General features: G+C 40.0%; 1 protein-coding gene across 8 annotated transcripts in view; it reads right to left on the bottom strand.

Moving 5' to 3' along the window:
* Positions 1-22758, bottom strand: part of MTR (5-methyltetrahydrofolate-homocysteine methyltransferase) — a 54344-nt gene that overhangs the window by 25557 nt on the left and 6029 nt on the right. For 6 of the 8 annotated variants that reach the window (XR_009727288.1, XR_009727290.1, XR_009727289.1 and 3 more), the window contains exons 2-18: positions 21534-21748; positions 18914-19003; positions 18033-18102; positions 14621-14713; positions 14423-14529; positions 13223-13282; positions 12769-12863; positions 8125-8225; positions 7715-7776; positions 6718-6785; positions 5735-5811; positions 4491-4603; positions 3007-3147; positions 2163-2348; positions 1431-1610; positions 320-436; positions 68-208 (exon numbers count right to left, since the gene is read on the bottom strand). Coding sequence is in view for 5 of the 8 variants with exons in the window: in XM_061365719.1 (XP_061221703.1) it covers positions 68-208; positions 320-436; positions 1431-1610; positions 2163-2348; positions 3007-3147; positions 4491-4603; positions 5735-5811; positions 6718-6785; positions 7715-7776; positions 8125-8225; positions 12769-12863; positions 13223-13282; positions 14423-14529; positions 14621-14713; positions 18033-18102; positions 18914-19003; positions 21534-21748 (1916 nt within the window). In the remaining 3 variants the exon portion in view is untranslated. Of the gene's footprint in view, positions 1-67; positions 209-319; positions 437-1430; positions 1611-2162; positions 2349-3006; positions 3148-4490; positions 4604-5734; positions 5812-6717; positions 6786-7714; positions 7777-8124; positions 8226-12768; positions 12864-13222; positions 13283-14422; positions 14530-14620; positions 14714-18032; positions 18103-18913; positions 19004-21533; positions 21749-22758 lie in introns of those variants that run through there. The other 2 variants (XM_061365715.1, XM_061365716.1) reach the window with 2 other exon arrangements.

The raw sequence follows: 22758 nt of genomic DNA, 5'->3' as shown, positions 1-22758 counted from the left end.
TAGCAGGGAGGTGTTAAAGGCCAGGTGCTAAGCTATCTACTACTCAGAGTTTAACATCGGAGGCTACCTGAGCATATTGTAAGAGTTTCTCTGTTGCCTCAGGATCTTTGTTCCAGATTAGGTTCTCACAGAGCTGTAATAATTCCTTGTGAATATCATCATACACTGGCAGATTCCCAGCATTCACAATTCCCATGTCCATGCCACACTAGAAAAAAAACAACAAAAACAAACATGAAGAATCCCCCACGCAGGGCTGTCAGACACAGGACTGCACATCTGCAAGTGCAAACATACAGAAGCAAAAAGAACATCGTACCTTAATTGCATGGTAAAGGAACACCCCATGCATTGCTTCTCGAATGGCATCCATTCCTCGAAAGGAGAAAGAGAGATTGGAAAGACCTCCACTTATCCTGGCTCCGGGCAGTGTTTCCTATGGGAATTGCCCATACGTTTTTAGAAAAGCACTTTCCAAAAATGAAACCTAAGCAAAGCATTCAGTCTACAAACCAGCTGGCCCCTGAGCTGCAGTGCATTGCCTATGCACCATTTTTGTCTCACCTGTTCCAGATCCTTCTAGTTACTCAAATTCATAAAAAACTATTTGAATCTCTGTAGAAAAGATACAAGTAGAAGGAAAGATCCAGCCTAGTTATGTGCAAGCAACTACCATGCTTTTCATAGTCACAGGCACTATTCTGAATGTACCAGTCCTCCCACAGCAGCCTTCCATGCTTTGCACATGCAGACCTATTTATGCCTCTTCCATCCCCCAACTCCTCTGGAAACAGAAGTGGCCAACCTGCTTACATGTCTCAGGAGCAGCCTGCAGCTGAACAGCTAACATCAAGGGTGTAGCCTCCCTTCCAGAAGCCCCGGGGTGACAAAATGGCCTGTGGGGTGTTGAAGCCCAAGACTGCTAGACAGAGCACCACCAGAGCATCAATTTGCCTTGTGAAACACAACAGTGCAGCTTCCTTGGCTGTTTTCAGGTGATTCTCTTCACTGTGGTACCTCCTTACACACATTTTGGCTTAATAAAAGCTCAGGTTACTGCACAAATCCCTTCCACTATAACATAAATTTCATTAATTTAAAAAGGCAGCTTTCACATGCTTCAAAGAAGTCATAATTTAGCTAGAACATGAATGTGATTTTTACCTCATTCAGTTCATGTAGTATATTTATAGTAGAGATAACTGATTGAAATGTATTTATAGAAATATTTGAAGTTCTCCTACTGGAAATACAGCAACACTGGGAAACGTCTATTCAGAGAAATAGTCCCCCTCACTAATTTAAAATGCGTATCATTTTACAGCAGTGTTTTGTTGTGGTTGTTTGGGGATGGAGTGAGGGGTGCTGTGCTTTGGGTTTTTAAGTAATCTCAGCAAAACACTTCCAGTTAAAATAAGCTTACAACTTACTTTTATGGTTTTAGTAGCATTTATAAAATTAATGGCATAAAGGTTATGTTCTTCCATTCCAGTTCCTATGGTCAAAATATTAGGGTCAAATATTATATCATTTGGATTGAAGTGCACTTTTTCCACAAGGAGGTGATAAGCTCTGGAACAGATTGCAATCTTGTTTTCAGTTTCTGTTGCCTAGTGGAGAAAAAGAATTTTGACATGAAACTTACACACAACACAAAAATAAACTCCCCAGAAATCATTTATAGTTCTAGTGACTCAAGACTGAGAATATGCACATCACAAGTGTTAGAAAAGGATTGCCTATATAAGAATTTTGTATTAAAAATATCCCCACACGTGTACCTGGAGTTTTAACTCATTAAAAATTATTTTGTTCCCCGCCACTTTATCATCCAATGCAAAGTTTAATATCTGGTTTTTAATAACTAAATTAATTCACAAGGATTCCACTCTCATGCTAAACTCAGCTTCTGAACTCAAAAGAAAAATGTTCTGTGAAGGAAGGAAGAGTTCAGAATAGCTTAATAACAAGAGATACGCTCATGTGCAAGCAGAGTTATGCTTAGAACAGTACCTGGATTCTTCTATCAGGGTCAAAACTACTGCTAAGACTACATAGACTTCCTTGAATCACCTGAGTTAACAAAACAAAACAAATTCATCTTGTACAAGAATAAGACTTGCACTCCAGAAGAAAAATAACTCTTTTAAAGCAACACTCACCTGCCCTATTTCATCAAAAGCCATGACAACCACAGCTGCTCCATACAACTTAATTTTCCTTGCTTTCTTCAAAAAGTCTTCCTCACCTTCCTTCAGACTGATGCTGTTTACAATGCATTTCCCTTGGCAACATTTCAAACCTGCTTCAATCACTGAAAAATTTGAGGAGTCAATGCATAATGGCACCTGTAAATAACAAAGAAGTAAGCCAGGCATACAAGTTACAAATTTTCATTCCATATGCTGTTTGCCCATTTGGACATAAAAATGCACACAACATTAATCATCATTTATGAACAGAGAGTTTCCAGATGGTATTTGTAGATTCACTTTGCTTTAAATGCTAAACTTGGAACAAATTTAACTCAAGAGCTTCTATGGCAACTCCATCACTATCACAGAGAGACCCCTACTTCTCCATGTATTGTCTTGTGTTTCCGAATTAGATACTAACTTTTAGAAAATTCACATAAGTATCCTTTAAAACCATCTATATCCAGAGCAATTTTAAGTTTTATGGAAAGCAATACTGTTATGCACAGCCAATATATAGCTTATGGCTCATAACTGCTGCAAAAAGAACCAGCATCCAGCTTTTCTAACCAATGAAAAGGTCTGGCATATATTTAGCTCAAATCACACAGAGAATGTTAAAACCTCTGCTACCCCAAAGGCCTTCTCTATAACAGTACCTCTTCCACTTTGGGGACACTTACATCTGCTTATTAGGCATCTAATAAACTGATTACTAAATGAATCATTATCAAAATTGTCTGAAAGGCAAATTCCAACTCAATAAAATGATCTTTATTTTTATTGTGCTTTGGAGTGACTCAATTACAACCTTTGCAATATCAGGTTCTGAAGAAATTAAATTACAAAATCTGGTCATTGCAGCAGCGCCATCCAGCATCCCATCATCCATGTTGATATCAAGAACCTGGGCTCCCATCTCAACTTGCAGTTTGGCTACGCTCAGAGCTTCCTAAAGAACAAAGTCAAAAACAAAACCAACAGTCAGTAGAAAAAAGCCTAGGCATTCTCAGGATAACATTTCACTGCTCAAAGATACGCATGCAGCCAAAAACTTAAAAGAATTAAGACATACCATAAAAGAATAAGGAAGCAGTCTGTAATACACTACAACATACAAAAGTTGTTAGTATGGCACAACTGGTAACTAATCTGTTCACAAAAATATGACATCAGAGACCTAATGTGCTCGTAATTTCATTGATTTTAGACAGCTGGTCATACACGTAATTGAATGATTTAAGATCTGCATGGTTACAAGGACTTCTGACTGCACAAAATTACAGGAACAGTCTCTGTGATGGCATGAAATAAGGGTCTTGCATTCCAACCTCTGCTGTTTTACAACATAAAGTACTTGATTTTTGAAGGAGGTTCAACACTTTTTCCAGCTGCAGAATAATCACCAAGTGCTACAAAGAAAATATTAAAGCTTTTCCTTTGGCCCACATAATTATCTGAACACCTATACCCATTCATTTCCTTTTTTTATCACTCTGCAGACTGAGGAGACAAAAAAAGGAAAAGGTTTATAGCTGCTCCCTGTCCTTAATAACCTGTGTTTAAAGCATTCCTTATTTAAGAGGTCTAACCTGCTTCGTTACTTCTAACTTGACTTTCTTAAAAAACAAATTAAGGCTTTAATTTTGCTTGCATCTACTAGAACAGCACTGCATATTCTGAGGCAGTCTCCACTTTCAAGAAATGTCACTTTACTATTTGTTTGAATGTTACAGTAGCAATTTTCACCAGCAGACCTGCCCTGCAGCTATTTCATTAAGGAACTACTTTCTAAGCAACTCTTCTGTAACAACTCCTCATGTAGCATGCTGGAGCCAGTGATCAAAATATATAAAGATTAGATGCAACCATAATGCTGACCAGGATTGGGAAAGTGAGGGTAAGAGTGAGAGCTGCATGCTGCCACAATCTATTTCAAGTCATATGTGCCCCACATGTTTGAAGTGTTATTATAGCCATATTCCCTCCTCCCTCCTCTGTAAACCCATCCCTAGATACAGCACAGACCAGGACATTTTCTAAACCATTATCAGGTGTGTAACTCAATTCTAAACAGAAATCCACAATACCTGTAATATCCTTCTCACAAAAATATTACGAGATGGTAAGCACAGAAGCAAAGGACAGTGACAAAGTGGATTCCCCTTGCTTTCTTATTCTTGTAATGGTGTAGAATAATGCCTTGTGCCAGAAAAACAACCAACTAGCAACAGTGCAATGGAGCAATGAAACAACTGGAGTATCAGCTATAAGGATTATTGTTAAAATGCATACTTCGTAGTCGCCTGCCATTATGAGTTTAGCAAACTTCCGCGATCCTGCAACATTGCAGCGTTCACCAATATTAACAAAGTTGGTGTACGGTCCAATCCTGAATGGCTCCAGACCTTAAAAAGATATTTTGGAACACATTTGTAAAAACAGAAAAGAAAAACTGTTTAAGACAGACAAAATCCCTTTTCTAAACTGTGAAATAGAGATCTCTAGGAATAGTGATTTCTCAGCACATCAGGATGTAACACATCTCAGCACACCTAATGAGTAACTAGCAAAGAAATGCAATGAAACAACTCCCAACACATATGCCAAAGGTTATTCTTCCTCAGTGACAGTCAATAATTTACCTGACCAACAAAAGAAGTAACAGCCAATTTGTCCAATACAAAATGACATGAATCCACAATTCTTTGGGCACCTATGTGTATGCACATGCACGCCTTCTCTCAACTTCCAACTATGCTATCTTTTGACCTTACCACCGCTAGACAAGCAGCGCGCTGAATTGACTGACAACCAAGGACAGCTCTTAATCACATACCCAAGTTCAGAAAAACAAGGCAATTGGGACCCTTAGGTAACAGGCAGCTCGGAGGCAAACGTAACTTAGAGCAGAACAAAATAAGATGATGCATGAAACCACCCCAGGACAACTATGACTTATTTAATTTATACTAAACTTTAGGATTAAAACACCAGACCAAAATGAAGGTACTGTTTTACTTGGATACATGTCCCAAAGGCTTAAAAACAGGCTTGGCTGAAGTACATACAGATCTAGACTCTGCTAAAACAAATCACATTCTACACCTGGATATATTGCTGGAACACTGTTCCAGTACAACTGGATTGCCATCCAAGGCAATACAGGACAGCCCCCTCACAGGAGGTAAACAAGGATCTCATCCTAGCTCTGCCATCAACTATAGTTAAATTAACTGATCTCTCTGTGGTTGGCCCTGCCCTGTTGCAAAGTGAGGATAAACCTCACTCAACATTACAAAGTGGCTGAGACTTGCAGAATAAATTATGCTATCTTGGCTATACTTTACTAGATTGCGATAAAATGTTCCATTAATCCTCTGGCCAAATCACTAAGATCTGATTACACACCCATAATCTTGGTATTCAGGCAGAACCAGAAACTCAGAGTGCCATTCTGATTAGCATAAAACAGCAAATAAATTTGTAAAAGAAAGTTGCATGAGTTATAAAGCTCAACCTGTTACACTCCATTTTACCTGACAGCAGCATGTATCCTTGAGAGAGAGAAGGTGGAACTCGAGGCTCACAGAATTTCACAGCTTGAGCAATTTCCCTGAGTTACAGAAAGAGGAACAAGTAGTTTTCAGTTAAAATTAAACCACTCGAGAAAAGACTTAAACAGATTATATTAGACATATACCTACACCCCCGATTTAGCCCTGCAGGAGACAAGATTAATTAGCTAGTTTCACTTTGTGTGGTCAAAGGCAAAAAAATACTCCTAGAAGACCTTATCATATCTATTTGTCAGGAATTTAAAAAGCTGAAGACCTATCAAATATAGAGCATGAGATATTATGCCAATGGGATACTGGATGGATATCAGAACCAGTCCTCAACCACACTTACCATAGTCATGATTTGCTAAGCAATTGCTGATGACTGCAGAAGAAAAAGGGACAAACCTTTCTCTGTACTGAGACACATTTCTCAGATGCCAGAATGACTCATGGTGTTCACATTCACTTTCTCTTTGCTACAGTCAGGAGCGACACACAGTGTCCTCTACATGTTCATAAACCACTTCTTTCCATTTTTTATCAGGGTAAAAATTAATCACAAGGGCCTCTTCTCTTTCAAGCCCAGGTGTAAAAGGGAGGTTTTCCCACTGACCTACATCCAGTGAGAAAGATATAAAATTCTGGCCAGGACAAGCACCAGCTGTACGGCATTCCCACATTCTGTCTGACATTTCGCGCACAAACTTACATTCCAAAACAACTTTAGATGACAAAACAGCAGAGGTATAATAATCAATTGAACACCATGCCTCTTCTCATTCTTCACTAGACACATGGCTATAAGAAGCCAGGTTATTTCTACTCCCTGTGTCACTGCTATTAGTATTCAAGTGATCCATCTTTTCAGGAAACTTTAAGGCAAGCCATGGAATACTAATCCTCAGAAGCAGCATTTAATTTACTCCCCAGTGCACCTGAAGCTGTAGCGCACAATGTACCTGATGTGTGCTGGTGTAGTACCACAGCAACCTCCAACTATGTTGACCAAACCGTCCAAAGCAAAATTCTGTAAAAGCAAGGGAAAGAGGATTTTGTGTCTTTTATATATGTATTTCTTTTTAAGATACATATATTTGTTTTTAAGATACATATTTATTCTTCTTTTATCTGTATGTTAAGCAATCAGGGGGATCACAAGATCACAAGATCTTGTGATCAGGGGGATCACAAGAAAAAAAAATACGAAAAAACCCAATCAGTACTATTTCTTCTCTATATGATTTGAGATGTGAATTTCCAAGGCTAACCAGCAATTTCAACACTTAATTTTAGGAAATAAACTGGGCTATTTTATACTGAAGCCCCAGATGACAACTTGGATGATTATCAAAGACTAGTCATACTGTATTATAAAGGGCAACCAACAAGCAGCAGATCCTGCATTCTCACTGATACTCTGCAGCTCCAGCCACACAGTTCCATCTTGCACAGATCAAGTGGCATGTGGAAGGACACCCTGCACCGGAACACCACCAACATCAGTGGTTCCTAGATATACAACTCTGCCAAATTCTGGCAAGTCATAAAAAAGAATTGGCTTTTTGAACAATTTCCAAATGTAAAAGTAAGAACATAGGAGCGCAAATGAGTAACATTCACAGACCAAGCTGCAGGAAAGCTACTTAATGTAGGATATAAAAGTTAAAGTTTTCAGAGTATCCCAAGTAGTTTTTCCTAACCTGGTATCTCAAAACCCTACCATTCACCAAATTGCCTATAAACAATACAAATGATATATAGAGCCATATGAGAGGCGGGGCGGGGGGGAGAAACACACCACGCGGTGGCAGGGGAGGAGAATGGACACCAAATCAAACAGAAAACCCACCACCAGCCCCCTCCTCCAACACATAACAAACATGCAAAAAATACAAGCAAAAAATTTTTGTCTACTACTATGTTAGATATGACACACTCACAAGAAATACTTTGTACCTTTAGATGCTTGGCAGTCACTTCTGGAGTTTCATCATAACCACCAAAAGTATTGGGAAGACCTTGAAACACAATTTTTCTAGTATTACTATTTGTTTAAAGCCCACAAGAACAGAATTAAATTTCATAAAAGACCTATTTAAAGTAGTTACACTTGTATGAGAACTAAAATACCTCATTACCTTTGCAATCATTACTCAATAGATTATTAATTATGCAAGAGCATTCTGTGTTCACTGTCACAGATGTAAAAACAGTTACTCTCAGCAATTTATAATATTTTTTATCTCTTCTTAATAGTAAAACCAACCATCTTTTCAAGCTAATTCAACTCTACTATTGTTAATGAGATAGAATAGTTAGTTACATTTTCTCTGCCTGTAGGCACAGGAACCTGTGCACCAACACACCTGCATTGGGGTAACAGATGATGTAGGCTGTTGTACATTTTCCAATTGTTTCAATGAATGGTCGCATTTCAACTGCCCCTAAAGCACAATTTAAGCCGATACTGGAAAATAAATAGTCAAAAATTATTTTGAGGTAAAAACACCTTTTACATACAAAACAGATGAATGTTAGTGCTGGCAACTGCTAACTCCCACAATCATCTACAACAAAACCAACCTGATCTCCAATTTCTTTAATCATCATCATCAATACAGCAAGATTCTGCAAAAGGAGAGCTCCCAGGTGGAAGAAAAGCACAAGGGAGAAGGCAGCTTGACTGAACTGAACTGGAAACAGCAAATCAAGATTTCATTTCAAAATCCAGGAGGAAAGTGGCAGCATTTTGACAGCAACTGCAGCAACATGATGGCTCTGTATTTTCCAGGTGAGAAAGAAAACAAGTGGAATGAGAATGAAAGACTGGAAAGGAGACTTGTGCTACAGAAAGTAGTATGAGAAAGGTTGAAAAAGCAAGACCTGCTTCAAGCTACTAAGTCATAATGTTCTTAATTATGCCAATCTTAGAAGAAACCAAGTATATCCCCCAAAATGCCTCATGGCAGCACTAAGCTCGGCCAACTAAATCTGCAACATCTTAGTAACAAAGACAGCACTGCAGCAGAAGCATTTTTGCATGAATAAGCTTCTCAACCAATTTAAGGTATGATTGTGCTTTCTTTCATTGAATGACAGACAGACATAAACGTGACTGGTGCTTCAAGTGTCTACACTGATACTAAAATGGGAAATTTCTCTCTTTCAGAGAGCATGTAAAAGATCTTTTACATATGTTTCCTGATCTCTTTGCACCATTCTAGAAACCATCTTAGGAGGGCTGCAAAACTCAAAAGGTGCCCACAGTGCTGCTGGAAGAGGAAGTCATAAAAAAAGCTTTCTCCTTTCTTGGAAAAGCAGTCTCGGAGGGGATGGCAAGCTAACCCACTGAAACAGGAATGAATAACAGCCATATCTCCCAACTAGTTGAGATGCAGAGGCTGCCTCACAGGTAGCTAAATTAATGAATTACATGTATGCCCACGTAGTTTCCCAGAAGACAAAACCAACAAATCCCTGCACAGGACTGGAAGCACAAAATGGTTTTTGACCTCCTTCCCTATTCCAAGGAGTAGGCAGAGACTTGGTAATTTCACAAGTCGTAGCAGCAGATGCTTGCAGCCAGTGTCAATTTTGGACAGAATGACAAATCCTTGAGATCTGAGGACTCACAGCAACATCCAAAAGCAGGGCCCTGAATAGCACACAGTCACATACCAAGACCAAACAATACACAAACCCCTTCTTCCAATAGCTTAGTGGTGGGTTGATTTGGGTTTTTCTAGGGGCAGGTAGGCATATATGTTTGTTTTTTTGAAGCAGCCAGCTCTACCTTTGAAGTGCTTTCTGTAATGCATTCATACAGGCCATTCCATTTAAACAGAAAAGTTTTAAAAGAACCCTTTAATTCCCATTTCCCTATTTGGTATTTACATACATTTAAATCCTTCATACAGTTCTCCTGGATGCAAACAGCATACACAGGGAATACACAGTTAATTCCAGCAACGAGGTTCTGGAATTTACTTCAAAGTGGGGCTCATCTCTCAGGATTTTCAAAGTAAAGCAAGGTAAAAATGGTTAACAAGACCATCCTTATCAGATGCAAATGTCTTTCCCACTGTTGAGTCATTCTGTTCACAAACTTTCAGCTCACACTCCCCATGCCCTCTTTTTAAACTCCTTCCTGTATTAAGCAGCTTCATCTCTCTATTCCATATTTAATACTGATGCAGAGGGTTGTACAAGGGGGTTTTACAAGGGGGGTAGAGGAATTCGATTGTTTAATCAAAGGTATTGTCTGTACCTGTCATGCCTACTAAGCAGAACAAAGGCACTAACTATTGATAAGGAAAAGCAGACACCTGGTTCTATTGACAAGGAAAAGCAGACGCCTGATTTTACTGATAAGCAGCTACTGATAAGGAAAAGCAGATGCCTGAATCTACTGTTAAGGGGGAGAAGCAGATGGTCTATGGCTGGGACCAAACCCTAAGGCCATACGTGAGGACTAAAAGGTGAAAAGTTCAAGAAGAGGAAGACTCATTTACTTCATCTTGAAGACCCCTACCCACAGGAGGAAGACTCATTTACTTCATCTTGAGACCCCTGCCCATGACCAGAGGGGGCACTGCGCAGGCGAAAAGGACCTTCTAGCTCACTGTAATACGAAGAGGGGATAGGACATGAATATGTATAGGCGTATGGTGCAACCTTATAAATGTAGAGGGAAACAATACTGAGGTACGCATGACTTTGAGGAATTATCCCCGTGCGTTTCATCGCTGAATAAAAAGCATACCTACTTTACAACTTTAATGAGTTGTGGAGTCAATCTGCGCATCAATACCAAATCAGTCTCTGGTTCTGAATTCAAACTCATTTGTCACTCTCTTTACTTTACCTTACTAGAGAGATATTGTAAAAGCAGCCAACATACTCAGCAAACAAGCACTTCTTGATGTTCTTGCTTGACTTACAGCATACTGGCCCTCCAGACTGCCTGAATGATTACCCAACACAGGGATTGCTGACAAATATATCTATGAACAGAACACTCTCCAAGCATTACCTGTTTCAAAACTGCCAAGACAAACTACACACAGTCATGCACATTTCATTCCAGAAAAGTATCTTCTGTGGATGTTATTATCTCCCCACAGCACTGAATAGTACCATGAAAGAAAACATTTGAGTAAAGCAAACCGTTAACTGTTAAAAGCTAGCAGCCTTCAATCAGATTGCTGGTATGCTGTCACTGCTGCTCTAGTGTAATAACCATCACACTCTCATCTTAAAATATCACCTCCCTCCCTTGCTCATCTCTTCACACCAGCCACACATCGGTCCTGTGAAAGCTAAGGCTGCAAAGCACCCTTGGGACCAGAACACCACATTAGGGCCCTAAACACTGCTTATGTCTTCCTAATGCTACCACAAAAGAAACAATTACAGTATCACAAAGAACATGAAGGGAACTCATGACACATCTGAGCACCTTTTATAGCAAGCAGCTTGCCACACATCTTTCAGCACTTACTAAGCACAGTTCACAAGTTTCTCAGCTACCTGTGTCAACCAGATGCAAAGCATACACTTTGGGAGGGAGGGAGGAGGGGCTCCAAACCAAACTGTCTTAAAGACAACACATCACGCTAAACAGAACATACAAAACCCAAATGGAAATGTGTGAGCATGCATAACATGATTCCTAGGATAATACTATTAATCAGCTTTTTCACAACCCTAAAGCCACTCTGTACCAATTTGGCAAGAGAAAAAACATTAAATGCAATCTGCTCCCAGAACTAAAACGCTTCTGCCACAGTGCTGGATAGTAGCTTTTGCAGAAATGAGAAAGAGGCCAAAGGACTCAAACCCGTAAGGTAGCTTTTATAAAATATGGTTTAATAAATTCCTGATTTCTGCTCCAGTGCCCTTCTCTTCAAAGGCAAGAGACTTATGAACAAGATTATCTGAGACAGACTCATGCCAAGAACGGATGACTAGGCTGTGATGCTGAGAGAAGGAGTCAACTATCATCCTGTTCCAAGAGGCTCCATATGTTACTTCTGGAGCACCGTCTGGTCTGGGAAAGTGGAGCCTCAAGGGCAGTCAGGAAAGCCGTGAATGCAGTCTTCTGCTTTTGTATTACCAAGATGACAGATTGCACATTTTAGCTGGAATTTTGTTGTAAAAACAAACAATGGCTCATCACAATGCGCATGGTGTGCATTGCTAACAGTGAATTAAATGTCTTAAACTAGAATATTCTAGAAAAAAAACCCATCAATTTCCAGTGTAAGTTTTCATACGAAGAACCAAGCAGAGAGAAGAAATGGCAAAGAGGGAAGAGAAGGCAAGAAGGAGTTATAATAGGACATAGAAGTTGAGAAGAACAGAGAAACAGGGAATAGTAGTCAAATTAAAGTGCAAAACCTTGCACAGTGACCAAAATCTGCTATATTATGTGCTTTCACAGATCTTAATCTCATACTTTTTTCAACTTTTCTGCCTGGACAGAAAAGACTGCAAGTAAATGGAGGCATTAGGAGCTATCAACACAATGCACATCCTTGAGAAAAACACCCATGGAATACATATATGCTTGTGGGAGTTCAGTAAATAAGACACTGAAATGAAATCCTATGATTTATTCTTTGAAGAATATTCTGAGCTGGCAGTGCTTCCCTCTAAGAAAGAGAGGTAAACCTTGCACATACCAGGAATTAGTTCCTCACACAACCTGAGACAGTGGGAGACAGCAAACTACAGTTTCAGAATTATTTTTTTAACGCTTTGACTTAATTGTTATTTCAGCAGCTGATGCAAACACGAAAGCCCAGATTATTTAGAGCAATGTTTTAAAAATTCAGTGTTCTTTGGAAACATAATTTCTGCTAAGGGAATGATAGTAGAACATATTAGCAATACACGATTAAGTATGATCACTGTTAGTATAGATTCCATTTAGCTGCAAGCAAGGGGGTAAAATAGATAAGAATCACAATCTACAGTTAACTTACTACGAGAAAGATACATTTCCTTACCAAAGGGGCTTACTGTGGGAAACACTGATGACAAATGCCTCTCCTGTCTGGCCTGAGAGGGTACGTCCACTCTTATCCACAATGGTTCCAGAAACCTAAATATCAGTTGAACACAGAGAAAGGAAAATAATTCAATTTAAAAAAAAAATATTTCAACAGCTGAACTGCTAAAAGTCGAAGCAGAGGGATCTGTGCGCCACTCAAAGTGCTGAGGCACAACCTAAACAGAAAAACTTGCAGGGGGGGCTAAGAGTGAACAGGGCTGGCCTTAAAAACAAGTTATTCCTTTTGCTGCAGTGGAACATCAAGTGTTTTTAAGAATAATGTGAAAAAAGTAAGTTTCCAATACATATATTTCCTCCATTTCAAAACACTTTAATCAACTGCCACCTTACCTAGTTTGCAAATCAAGCCTAAGTATATGTCAAATATTAAATAAATAATATATACTTACAAATATGGGTCGGGTGGCATACTCTTTCTCAAACAACATCTGGAGTGCAAAAAGAGCTGCCTACAGAAGAATAAGTTGCAAAACATTAATGGACATTTGGGAAATTCTTCAGTTTGTTGGATTTTTTGTTTGTGTGGGTTTGCTTACTTACTACACTCAAGACTGTACCTTACCCTTACCCCTAAATGGATATTCCAAAACACATTCTGATAACAAGTAGAAAGGAAGTAACCGAGTTAAGACCAGTACTGGTCTGAAACCTAAATAACATCAGCATGCACTTCTCCCTCACATCTGCAGCACAACCACCACCTCAAACACAGTTGTATGGGCTATTCTCAGGACATTCACTGCCCTTGAACTCTGTTTAGACATGCAGTTTGCAGAAGATTCTAACCACCACAAATTTTAACAGTAAGGACTGCAGTGACCCCTAGGAAAGCCCTGTAAACTTCCTGCCTCCTTAGAGTAAGAAAATTGCATGTGAACACAAGCTCAGCACTATGTTAAGCTATAGAATGCTACCCAAACCTCCAAGAAATCTGGTCAAATCTGCAAAGCACAAGTCATGCCACTGCACATGTTAATTAGCTTGTGGCAAAAGTTTTAAGAAATGCTGTGTGCATATCCAGCTAGACTTTTCCATGTAAAATTGCAAGACAGTTTTAAGCCCCCAACACCTCCACCACTTGCCCTAAGCAGGTATCTAATAAAGGAGGTTTCAAAAATCACATGAACTGTGGCATATTTCCACATCTTCCTATTTTGTCCTTTTAACTCTCTACTTCCACTCGTTCTTTTTTAAAGCTGATGGCAGAGTGTGAGAGTTCGCAAAACCCCCTGTCTCACAAGAGGAAGTGCACTGGACATTTCCTCTCCAGTGTGAATCACAATAGACAGGCATGCTTACCCTCAAAAATACAAACATCAGATGCATTTGGAGCTTCTGGAAATAAGAGGAGAACTAGCACAGGCAGCCAGAAACATACTAACAGCACATACTACAAGACAAAGGAAAACTCTGGAATAAGTTGATTAAAAAAACGTCTTATATTCTACCTGTTTGCAATCAAGTGAAGAGTCTTTTCATGTATTTCGTAACCAGCACCTGATACCTCTTACAACCACTACACTGAATTTCCTTAGGTAGTACCCAAAATACTTATATTACTACATTGTTTTTTTTTCCAGGAGCCTCACCTTGGCATTGGCTGTATCAAATATGGTTTCCACTAACAAGATATCAACTCCTCCATCCAAAAGTCCTTTGGCTTGTTCCTTATAAGCATCAACCAGTTCATCAAATGCTGTAAAATGGGAATTATGTTAATTTCATCTGGAGCTACCTCTTTCAAGACCATCACTAAGTTAAATATTTTCATGATAAGAAACATTTACTTATGTTCCTGTAATCTGGTCTCTCCACAGATGGTGACACAGAGAGTGTCCTGTTTGTTGGACCCATGGCTCCAGCAACATATCTCCTAATTCCTAAATGAAGACAGGAGAAGAGGGGGAAGATTAAATAAAAAAGAAAAATACCAAGATAATCTACCTCTGGTTTTACAATGACAGACATGTCAATGTAAAAATCCCCCGAAGACAACAAGGCATGGATATAATTCAGAGATGACTACAAAACACAAAACTCCTGTCTCAAATCAAGAGTTTGTTCTACACAAGATTACGAGCCCAGCTGACTTGTGCTTTAATCCTATTCAACAAGATGTTCAGCATATACACACCAGACAGAACATCTACAAAGAAGGCAACCGGCTCAATTTTTCTTTTAAGTATCACTTGTCTCTGACACAGGAAGCTTCATTCAATTAATCTAAATGCACAGCATAGAACTGTCGTGGCATTTTTCACCACATAACCTGACCTGAATATTCTGGCATGTGCTCATAAAACCCACTTTTTTAAAAGTATATTTCAAATATTTTTCATTTGGCAAATCAAATCATATTGCCTATGAACACTTATTGGCTATGATACTAAGAAGCACATCAGTAAGGTGTTTTCGGGACAGAAGCAGCAGCACGGTTCAAATCATAGAATTATAGAATAGTTAGGGTTGGAAAGGAACTTAAAGATCATCTACTTCCAACCCCCTGCCATGGGCAGAGACACTTCACACTACACCATGTTACCCAAGGCTCTGTCCAACCCCGCCTTGAACACCACCAGGGATGGAGCATTCACAACTTCCCTGGACAGCCCATTCCAGTGCCTCACCACCCTCACAGTAAAGAACTTCTTCCTTATATCCAATCTAAACTTCCCCTGGTTAAGTTTTAACCCATTACCCCTTGTCCTGTCACTACGGTCCCTAATGAAGAGTCCCTCCTCAGCATCCTTATAAGCCCCCTTCAGATACTTCAAGGCTGCTATGAGGTCACCACACAGCCTTCTCTTCTCCAGGCTCAACAGTCCCAACTTTCTCAGCCGATCTTCATATGGGAGGTGCTCCAGTCCCCTGATCATCCTCATGGCCCTCCTCTGGACTTGTTCCAACAGATCCATGTCCTTTTTATGCTAAGGACACCAGAACGGCACACAATACTCCAAGTGAGGTCTCATGAGAGCAGAGTAAAGGGGCAGGATCACCTCATTCGACCTGCTGGTCACACTCCTTTTGATGCAGCCCAGGATACGGTTGGCTTTCTGGGCTGTAAACACACACTGAAGCTGGCTCATGTTCATTTTCTCATCGATCAACACCCCCAGGTCCTTCCCCACATGGCTGCTCTGAATCTCTTCTTTGCCCAACCTGTAGCTGTGCCTGGGATTGCTCCAACCCAGGTGTAGGACCTTGCACTTGGCATGGTTAAACTTCATAAGGTTGGCATCAGCCCACCTCACAAGCATGTCAAGATCCCTCTGGATGGCATTCCTTCCCTCCAGCATACCAACCGAACCACACAGCTTGGTGTCATCAGCAAACTTGCTGAAGGTGCACTCAATCCCACTGTCCATGTCACCCACAAAGATGTTGAACAAGACTGGTCCCAACATCAATTCCTGAGGGACACCACTTGTTACTGGTCTCCAGATGGACATTGAGCCATTGACCACAACTCTTTGCGTGTGGCCATCCAGCCAGTTCCTTATCCATCAAGTGGTTCATCTGTCAAATTAACGTCTCTCCAATTTAGAGACAAGGATGTCATGCGGGACAGCATCAAATGCTTTGCACAAGACCAGGTAAATGACATCAACTGCTGTCCAACCCTGTCCATCAGTTCTGTAGCTGCGTCATAGAAGGCCATCAAATTGGTTAGGCAGGATTTCCCCTTAGTGAAGCCATGCTGGCTGTCACCAAGCACCTTGTTGTTTTTTCTGTGCCTTAACATGCCTTGCAGGGGAATCTGCTCCAAGATCTTGCCAGGCACAGAGGTGAGACTGACTGGTCTGTAGTTCCCTGGGTCATCCATTTTCCCCTTCTTAAAAATTGGCGTTACAGTTCCCTTTTTCCATTTGTCAAGGAATTTCACCTGACTGCCATGATTTTTCAGATATGATGGACAGTGGCTTAGCAACTTCATTCGTCAGCTCCTTCAGGACCCACAGATGGATTTTACCAGGTCCCACGAGACTTGCGCACATTCAGGTTCTTAAGATGGTCTCGAACCAGATCCTCTCCTACGGTGGGCCCAAGGTCTTCATTCTCACAGTCTGCCTTCCAAGACTTGGGTGGTGTGGTCAGAGCATTTGCCAGTGAAGACCGAGGCAAAGAAGTCATTCAGAACCTCAGCCTTCTCCAAATCCAGGGTAGCCAGTTCTCCTGATTGTTTCTGGAGAAGGCCCATGTTGTCCCTCATTTGTCTTTTATTTGCAGTGTAGCTACAGAATCCCTTCTTGTTATCGTTAACATCCCTAGCCAAGTTTAATTCTAACTGGGCCTTAGCTTTCCTAACCTGGTCCTTAGCTTTCCGGACAACATCCCTGTATTCTTCCCAGGCTGCCTGTCCTTGCTTCCACCTTTTATAAGCCTCTTTTTTCCTTCAAAGTTTCCTCAGCAGCTCCTTATGCATCCAAGAAGGTCTCCTGGCCCTCCTGCTGCTCTTTCTTCTAGTCAGGATGCAACACTCCTATAACTTATAACAGGTGGTCCTTGAGTCTTGTGCTCCCCTGCCCTCTAGGGCTGTATCTTATGGAGCCTTACTAAGCAGGTTCCTGAGGAGGCCAAAGTCTGCTCTCTTGAAGTCCAGAGCAGTGAGCTCGCTGCACTCTTTTCACTGTCCACTGTTAACTTGAAATACAGTTTGATGCTAGAATACAGGAGGAAATTACTTGTCTTTGAAAAGACAGCACTGTCTACAGCAATGTGAATGAGCTGTAACCCTCTCATATAAAGCCTTGAAGATAAAATGAGTGCACATTTACAAATGATAGTCACAAACTTAAGAGCAGTTTAGTAGTTGCTGAGTAAAGTAAAACAATTAGGAGTAACTGGTAATCCACATTTACCTACAATCAGCTATCCCATCTCTGAAGTACAGACCTGTGCCATACAAACCTAAGCAACTTACAACACATCTGGAATACATGTATCACCTGCAGTCTAAAACAGGAGGGCACAGGATAGCTATCCCTGCAGAACACAGTAAAGGGTCAGAACCTGAAAACATGCTCAAATTGGTGCACTATGCAAAACTGCTCCTGTGTCTAAACTGAAGAGTGTAAATATCTGCATGTCCCTGTGAAATAAACCACCAAGCTATCCTCTGTTTAGCAACTTCTCAAAGATTGTAACAAGACAGCCAAAACCACAAAAGAACAAGAAATTAAAGCTAATATTGCTTACCTGTCTGAGCAGTTACATCATCTGCTGCTTTTCTGGCCACCTGTGCAGAGACTCTGTTTAACCTATACGCCTAGAACAATTACAAAAATTACCAAGTAACCTTTAATTTGTAGAACATAACTCATCCTCAAAGAAACACTGCACTTGCATTCAGTAGCTCACAGTACACTGAAGGCTGCCTAAGTCATACAAATACATGTAAGCACTATTACAAAGCTTTAAAAGGAACAGATCTATGCATCTCAGCAACAGTTACATGGTCTCATCTCACGTATGCCCCAGCCTACAGCTGCTTATTATAACATTTCATTCTGTAGGGCACCAGGTAAATCCTGCTGAAGTTAACAGACGCTGAAAACCAGGACTTTGAGGACAAAATTAACATACTTTTCAATTCACTTTATATTCAAGTAGCATATTTCCAAGTATTTTCTTTCACTTATTTCTCAAATTCTGAAACCAACAGAACACAGAATCAAATGCAATGACAAATGCAAGCTTGAAAGGACTTCTACATATTCAGCACAAAAACGACACAAATAACCAAATGCTACCAAGTGTAGCATTGAGTAAATTGAAAGGACTGAAGCAAAACATCCTCTTAAACAGAACTGCAGCATTCTGTGAATATTCAAACAAAATCTAGGCCAAATTATTATTGTCTGTGCCTTCATCAACAAGGGGCACGCTATGATTACAATACACAGCAAGTACAATTGTCCAGAGCAGTGGAAGTGAGCTACAACACCATCACATGGCTCAAGATGCAGCACACAGTCAATAAACAGAACAGCAATGTACTCTGGGACTAAGCTAATCTTGGCTGCTAAAACAGAAATCTTTATTAACATTTTAATGTATCAACAGTTCAGCATTCTTACCAAATGTTCAAGTCCATAGTCAGCTTGTGCAACTCGAGTGCTGCTGAAAGTGTTAGTTTCAATGATGTCAGCACCTGACAGCAAGTATTCCTGCAAGACATGAAAGAAAAAAACTCCAAGACCTCCAGATCTGAGATATGGAATGAAAGCAACACATCTAGTTTGTATCGAAGTTGTTCAGTTGACAAAAAGTCACAAATCATCTCCTAATTCAAAGGAGATCAAACTCGGAACACCTTACTCAACAGCACAGGGCCAAAGCAACAGAAGTCTTCCACGTAACCAATTTCTGGGGTGCTTGTGTCAGCCACACTTTCTATTAACAGGGGACATTTATATAGTCACCTCTACCACCAAGTCCAGTACCTGCAGCACACTCTAGACTTCCACAGAGACATGGTCAGACATAGTCCAAATGCCATCAGCAAGCAAGGGCTGCTGTGGGCAAACTCAGAAAAGGCACCAGTTAAACAACAACAGAGAATTAGAGAATTTAAACACTCTGAAAGGAGCTGTACAGCACATGAGCATACTGGGACAGATTATAAACTTAATGGAATTATGCTTTGTGCAGATCACATTTAAACTTTAACTAATGGCCCAGATTCTCAACACAATTAAGCTTTCTGCTCCATTTTGATTCTCTAATTCCTAACCAAGTAACCTGAAATCAATGCAAGTTGAAATACCTTTTCAGATCCTAGCCTGTGGTTTTATAACCTCTATCAGCTGCACTCCTCCCTCCCTAATTCCCCTTTTTAATCATGTTAACCCTTAGATGACCCCTGCATATTCAAGAAAATTATGAGAAATGCTAAAATGCTAAAAAGTGAAAAAAACATTAAGAAATAAACCACTTGGATTTTCCTGCAAGAAGCAGATGAGCACAGCAGCTTCAACAAGACAAATAAAGTCTTGATCCAACAGCAGAAAACAATTAAATTGCTTTAAACGTGTTTTGCTGCAAACTATGCTTTCTCTCAAGTCCTCCTGGATACATATGGAAACACCTACAAATAGGTATATGGAAATATACAAAGTCTTGTGTGTACACTAATAACCAAGTAATGAAGTTTCTGAAAACCACCTAAAGAAAGATGTTAAATGTGTGCAGCTTTATACCAGCTTTTGTTTAGTTCAGATCTATCATTTTAGCAAAAGCCCTTCAATTATACTGTCTACCACCATAAAGTAAATAATATGCTAAAAGCAGGAAGATCATTTTTGCCTTTGAAAATACATCCCCTCTCTTACCAGCTTTGTCAGACAAGCTGAGGTCCAATATTTACTTTTCAAGTTACAGATACCTGTGACATCTGACTCATTAAGTAAATGAGTCAAAGTGGCATTAAGGAAAAAAAAACAAACCAAAACCCAAAACAAACAAGCAAAAAACAAACAAACAAACACAACAAAAAAATCCCACCATCAACCATACATATAGTGGGATTACAGTTACTTTGTAGAAATATTTTAATCTATTTCAATTTAATCTATGTCTGATTCTCAGAAGAAATAACAGCCGGTAGCTGTAAAATACCAAGTCATCACCCACGGCTCATAAAGCACCTGACTCAAAAGGTCGCTGCAGGCATGGGGACTCAATACATTAATTCTCAAGTCACCTCACTATTGCTCTGCTAAACCTACAAAATTCAACTGTTAAACCCGCTTACTGAATTAAAACCACAGGCTATTAGAAATTCCAAGGCTCATGACCACTACAGCTCAATTGACAGTCTAGGGACTGAACTCAATATACAAATATTTCCTCATGAAATTTTTAACTCATCATTCTTAAAATCCAAAGAATGACAGACTACATAACAAGTTTCATAGACATAAACCAATTATGATTGTAGTCAATTAAATACAGATCTTTTAATAAATAATTGGAAAAACCCAGAACAGATGCAAGGCTCTGTTCCAACATCTACAAGTTGCCATGCTATTCAAAAGTGCCAGTTATTACAGTAAGACCAATAAATACCTGCAACTCAAAAAATACACAATTTAGGAAGTTGCTTTTTGAAGTATAATTGAAGACAGAAAGACAAAAAAAATCTGTTTGCAAATTTCTAATGATCAACCCTAGACTGTTTTATTCTCTGGGCCACACATTAATATTCTAGGGAAAATCTGAGAATATGGAAACATATATACTCATTAGGAAGCTCACATAGTCATTAACTGTGGAGAGGCCTGCTTCAGGCTGCCACATTTAACAGCTCTTTAATACACAATTACGGAAACATGCATCCAGAATTCCAGAATATGTCCTACTTAGACACATTTCAAGTGCTGGTTGAGGAGGAGAAAAAGAAAGAAAAACTAAATAAATCAGAATCTGCAACTAATAGGAATGCATCAGGGCCATAAGTCAGAAAGGGATTTAAAAACAACACTGCCTCGGAGACATCAGGAACCAAGACATGAATGCTGTGCTCACACAACCAGAACAGTCAGATCTGCTCATTCTTTTTCACATGGTTACCTAGCATTCTCTTCCCTATTCCTGAAAGACTCAGGAGAGCCAGCAGCCTGTGGCATGGAAAAAGGGAGTGCACAGGCCCAATTTTCCTTCCTTCTCTTGTGAAGAGGCAGAAATCAGAACACCTACCTTGTGTATGTCACAAATTATATCAGGTTGAGTTATGCTGAGAAGGTCATTATTGCCTTTCAAAGGCCTGGAATGATCTTTAAATTCACGCCCTCGGAAATCCTCTTCAGACAGGGCATGTTGCTGGATCATGGTACCCATCCCTCCATCCAGAACCATTATCCGCTCTTGCAGAATTGATTCAATTTCATCTTCCACACTTTTATGGAGATCTGCTGTAAGAAAATAAACCCAGTATTTCAGCAGCTTTGAAATTCCCTATCTATACACTCGTGCAATCTGAGCTCTTTCTATTTAAGAAACTGAATAAAATAACCAATTCTCTACTGAAATCAAACAGTAATTGGTTTATTTCACCTACAGCTCCAATCACCTGATGTCAGGTAACAGCTGCATCTAAGTCTGAAGGACTCAATTGGTCCTTCACCCAAGTACAGTCACTTGCACACAAAAAAAAGCGCATCAAAAGTTCACAAGGACAAACAACAAATGCTCTATATAAGCCAGCCTCCAACACTGAAAAATCTTACAATTTCCACCACAGCAAAATTTGAACAGCAGCAAAGAGCTGCACCTTAGTACCAGACACCACACTGTAAGTGGTACACAAATGCAAACCAGAAACTAGTGAACTTTACTGAAACAAAACAAACAAAAAAAAACCAACTAGTTTAATTGCCTGTACCATAATGATAAAGTGAACAAAACCAATTCTTCAACCGATTAAATAATGATTTTGTACTTACAGAATCATAAAATCATAGAATAGCTAGGGTTGGAAAGGAACTTAAAGATCATCTACTTCCAATCCCCCTGCCATGGGCAGGGACACCTCACACTAAACCATGTTACCCAAGGCTCTGTCCAACCCCGCCTTGAACACCACCAGGGATGGAGCATTCACAACTTTCTTGGGCAACCCATTCCAATGCCTCACCACCCTCACAGTAAAGAACTTCTTCCTTATATCCAATCTAAACTTCCCCTGGTTAAGTTTTAACTCATTACCCATTGTCCTATCACTACAGTCCCTAATGAAGAGTCCATCCCCAGCACCCTTACAGGCTCCCTTCAGATACTGGAAGGCTGCTATGAGGTCTCCACGCAGCCTTCTCTTCTCCAGGCTCAACAGTCCCAACTTTCTCATCCTGTCTTCATATGGGAGGTGCTCCAGTCCCCTGATCATCCTCATGGCCCTCCTCTGGACTTGTTCCAACAGTTCCAT

This window comes from Neopsephotus bourkii, unplaced genomic scaffold (genome assembly GCF_033783945.1).
Source record: "Neopsephotus bourkii isolate Nb327-2 ecotype Australia unplaced genomic scaffold, CSIRO-AGI_Nbou_v1 NB_1292, whole genome shotgun sequence".
NCBI lineage: Eukaryota > Metazoa > Chordata > Aves > Psittaciformes > Psittacidae > Neopsephotus > Neopsephotus bourkii.
This window is presented reverse-complemented; position numbering and strand designations above follow the sequence as displayed.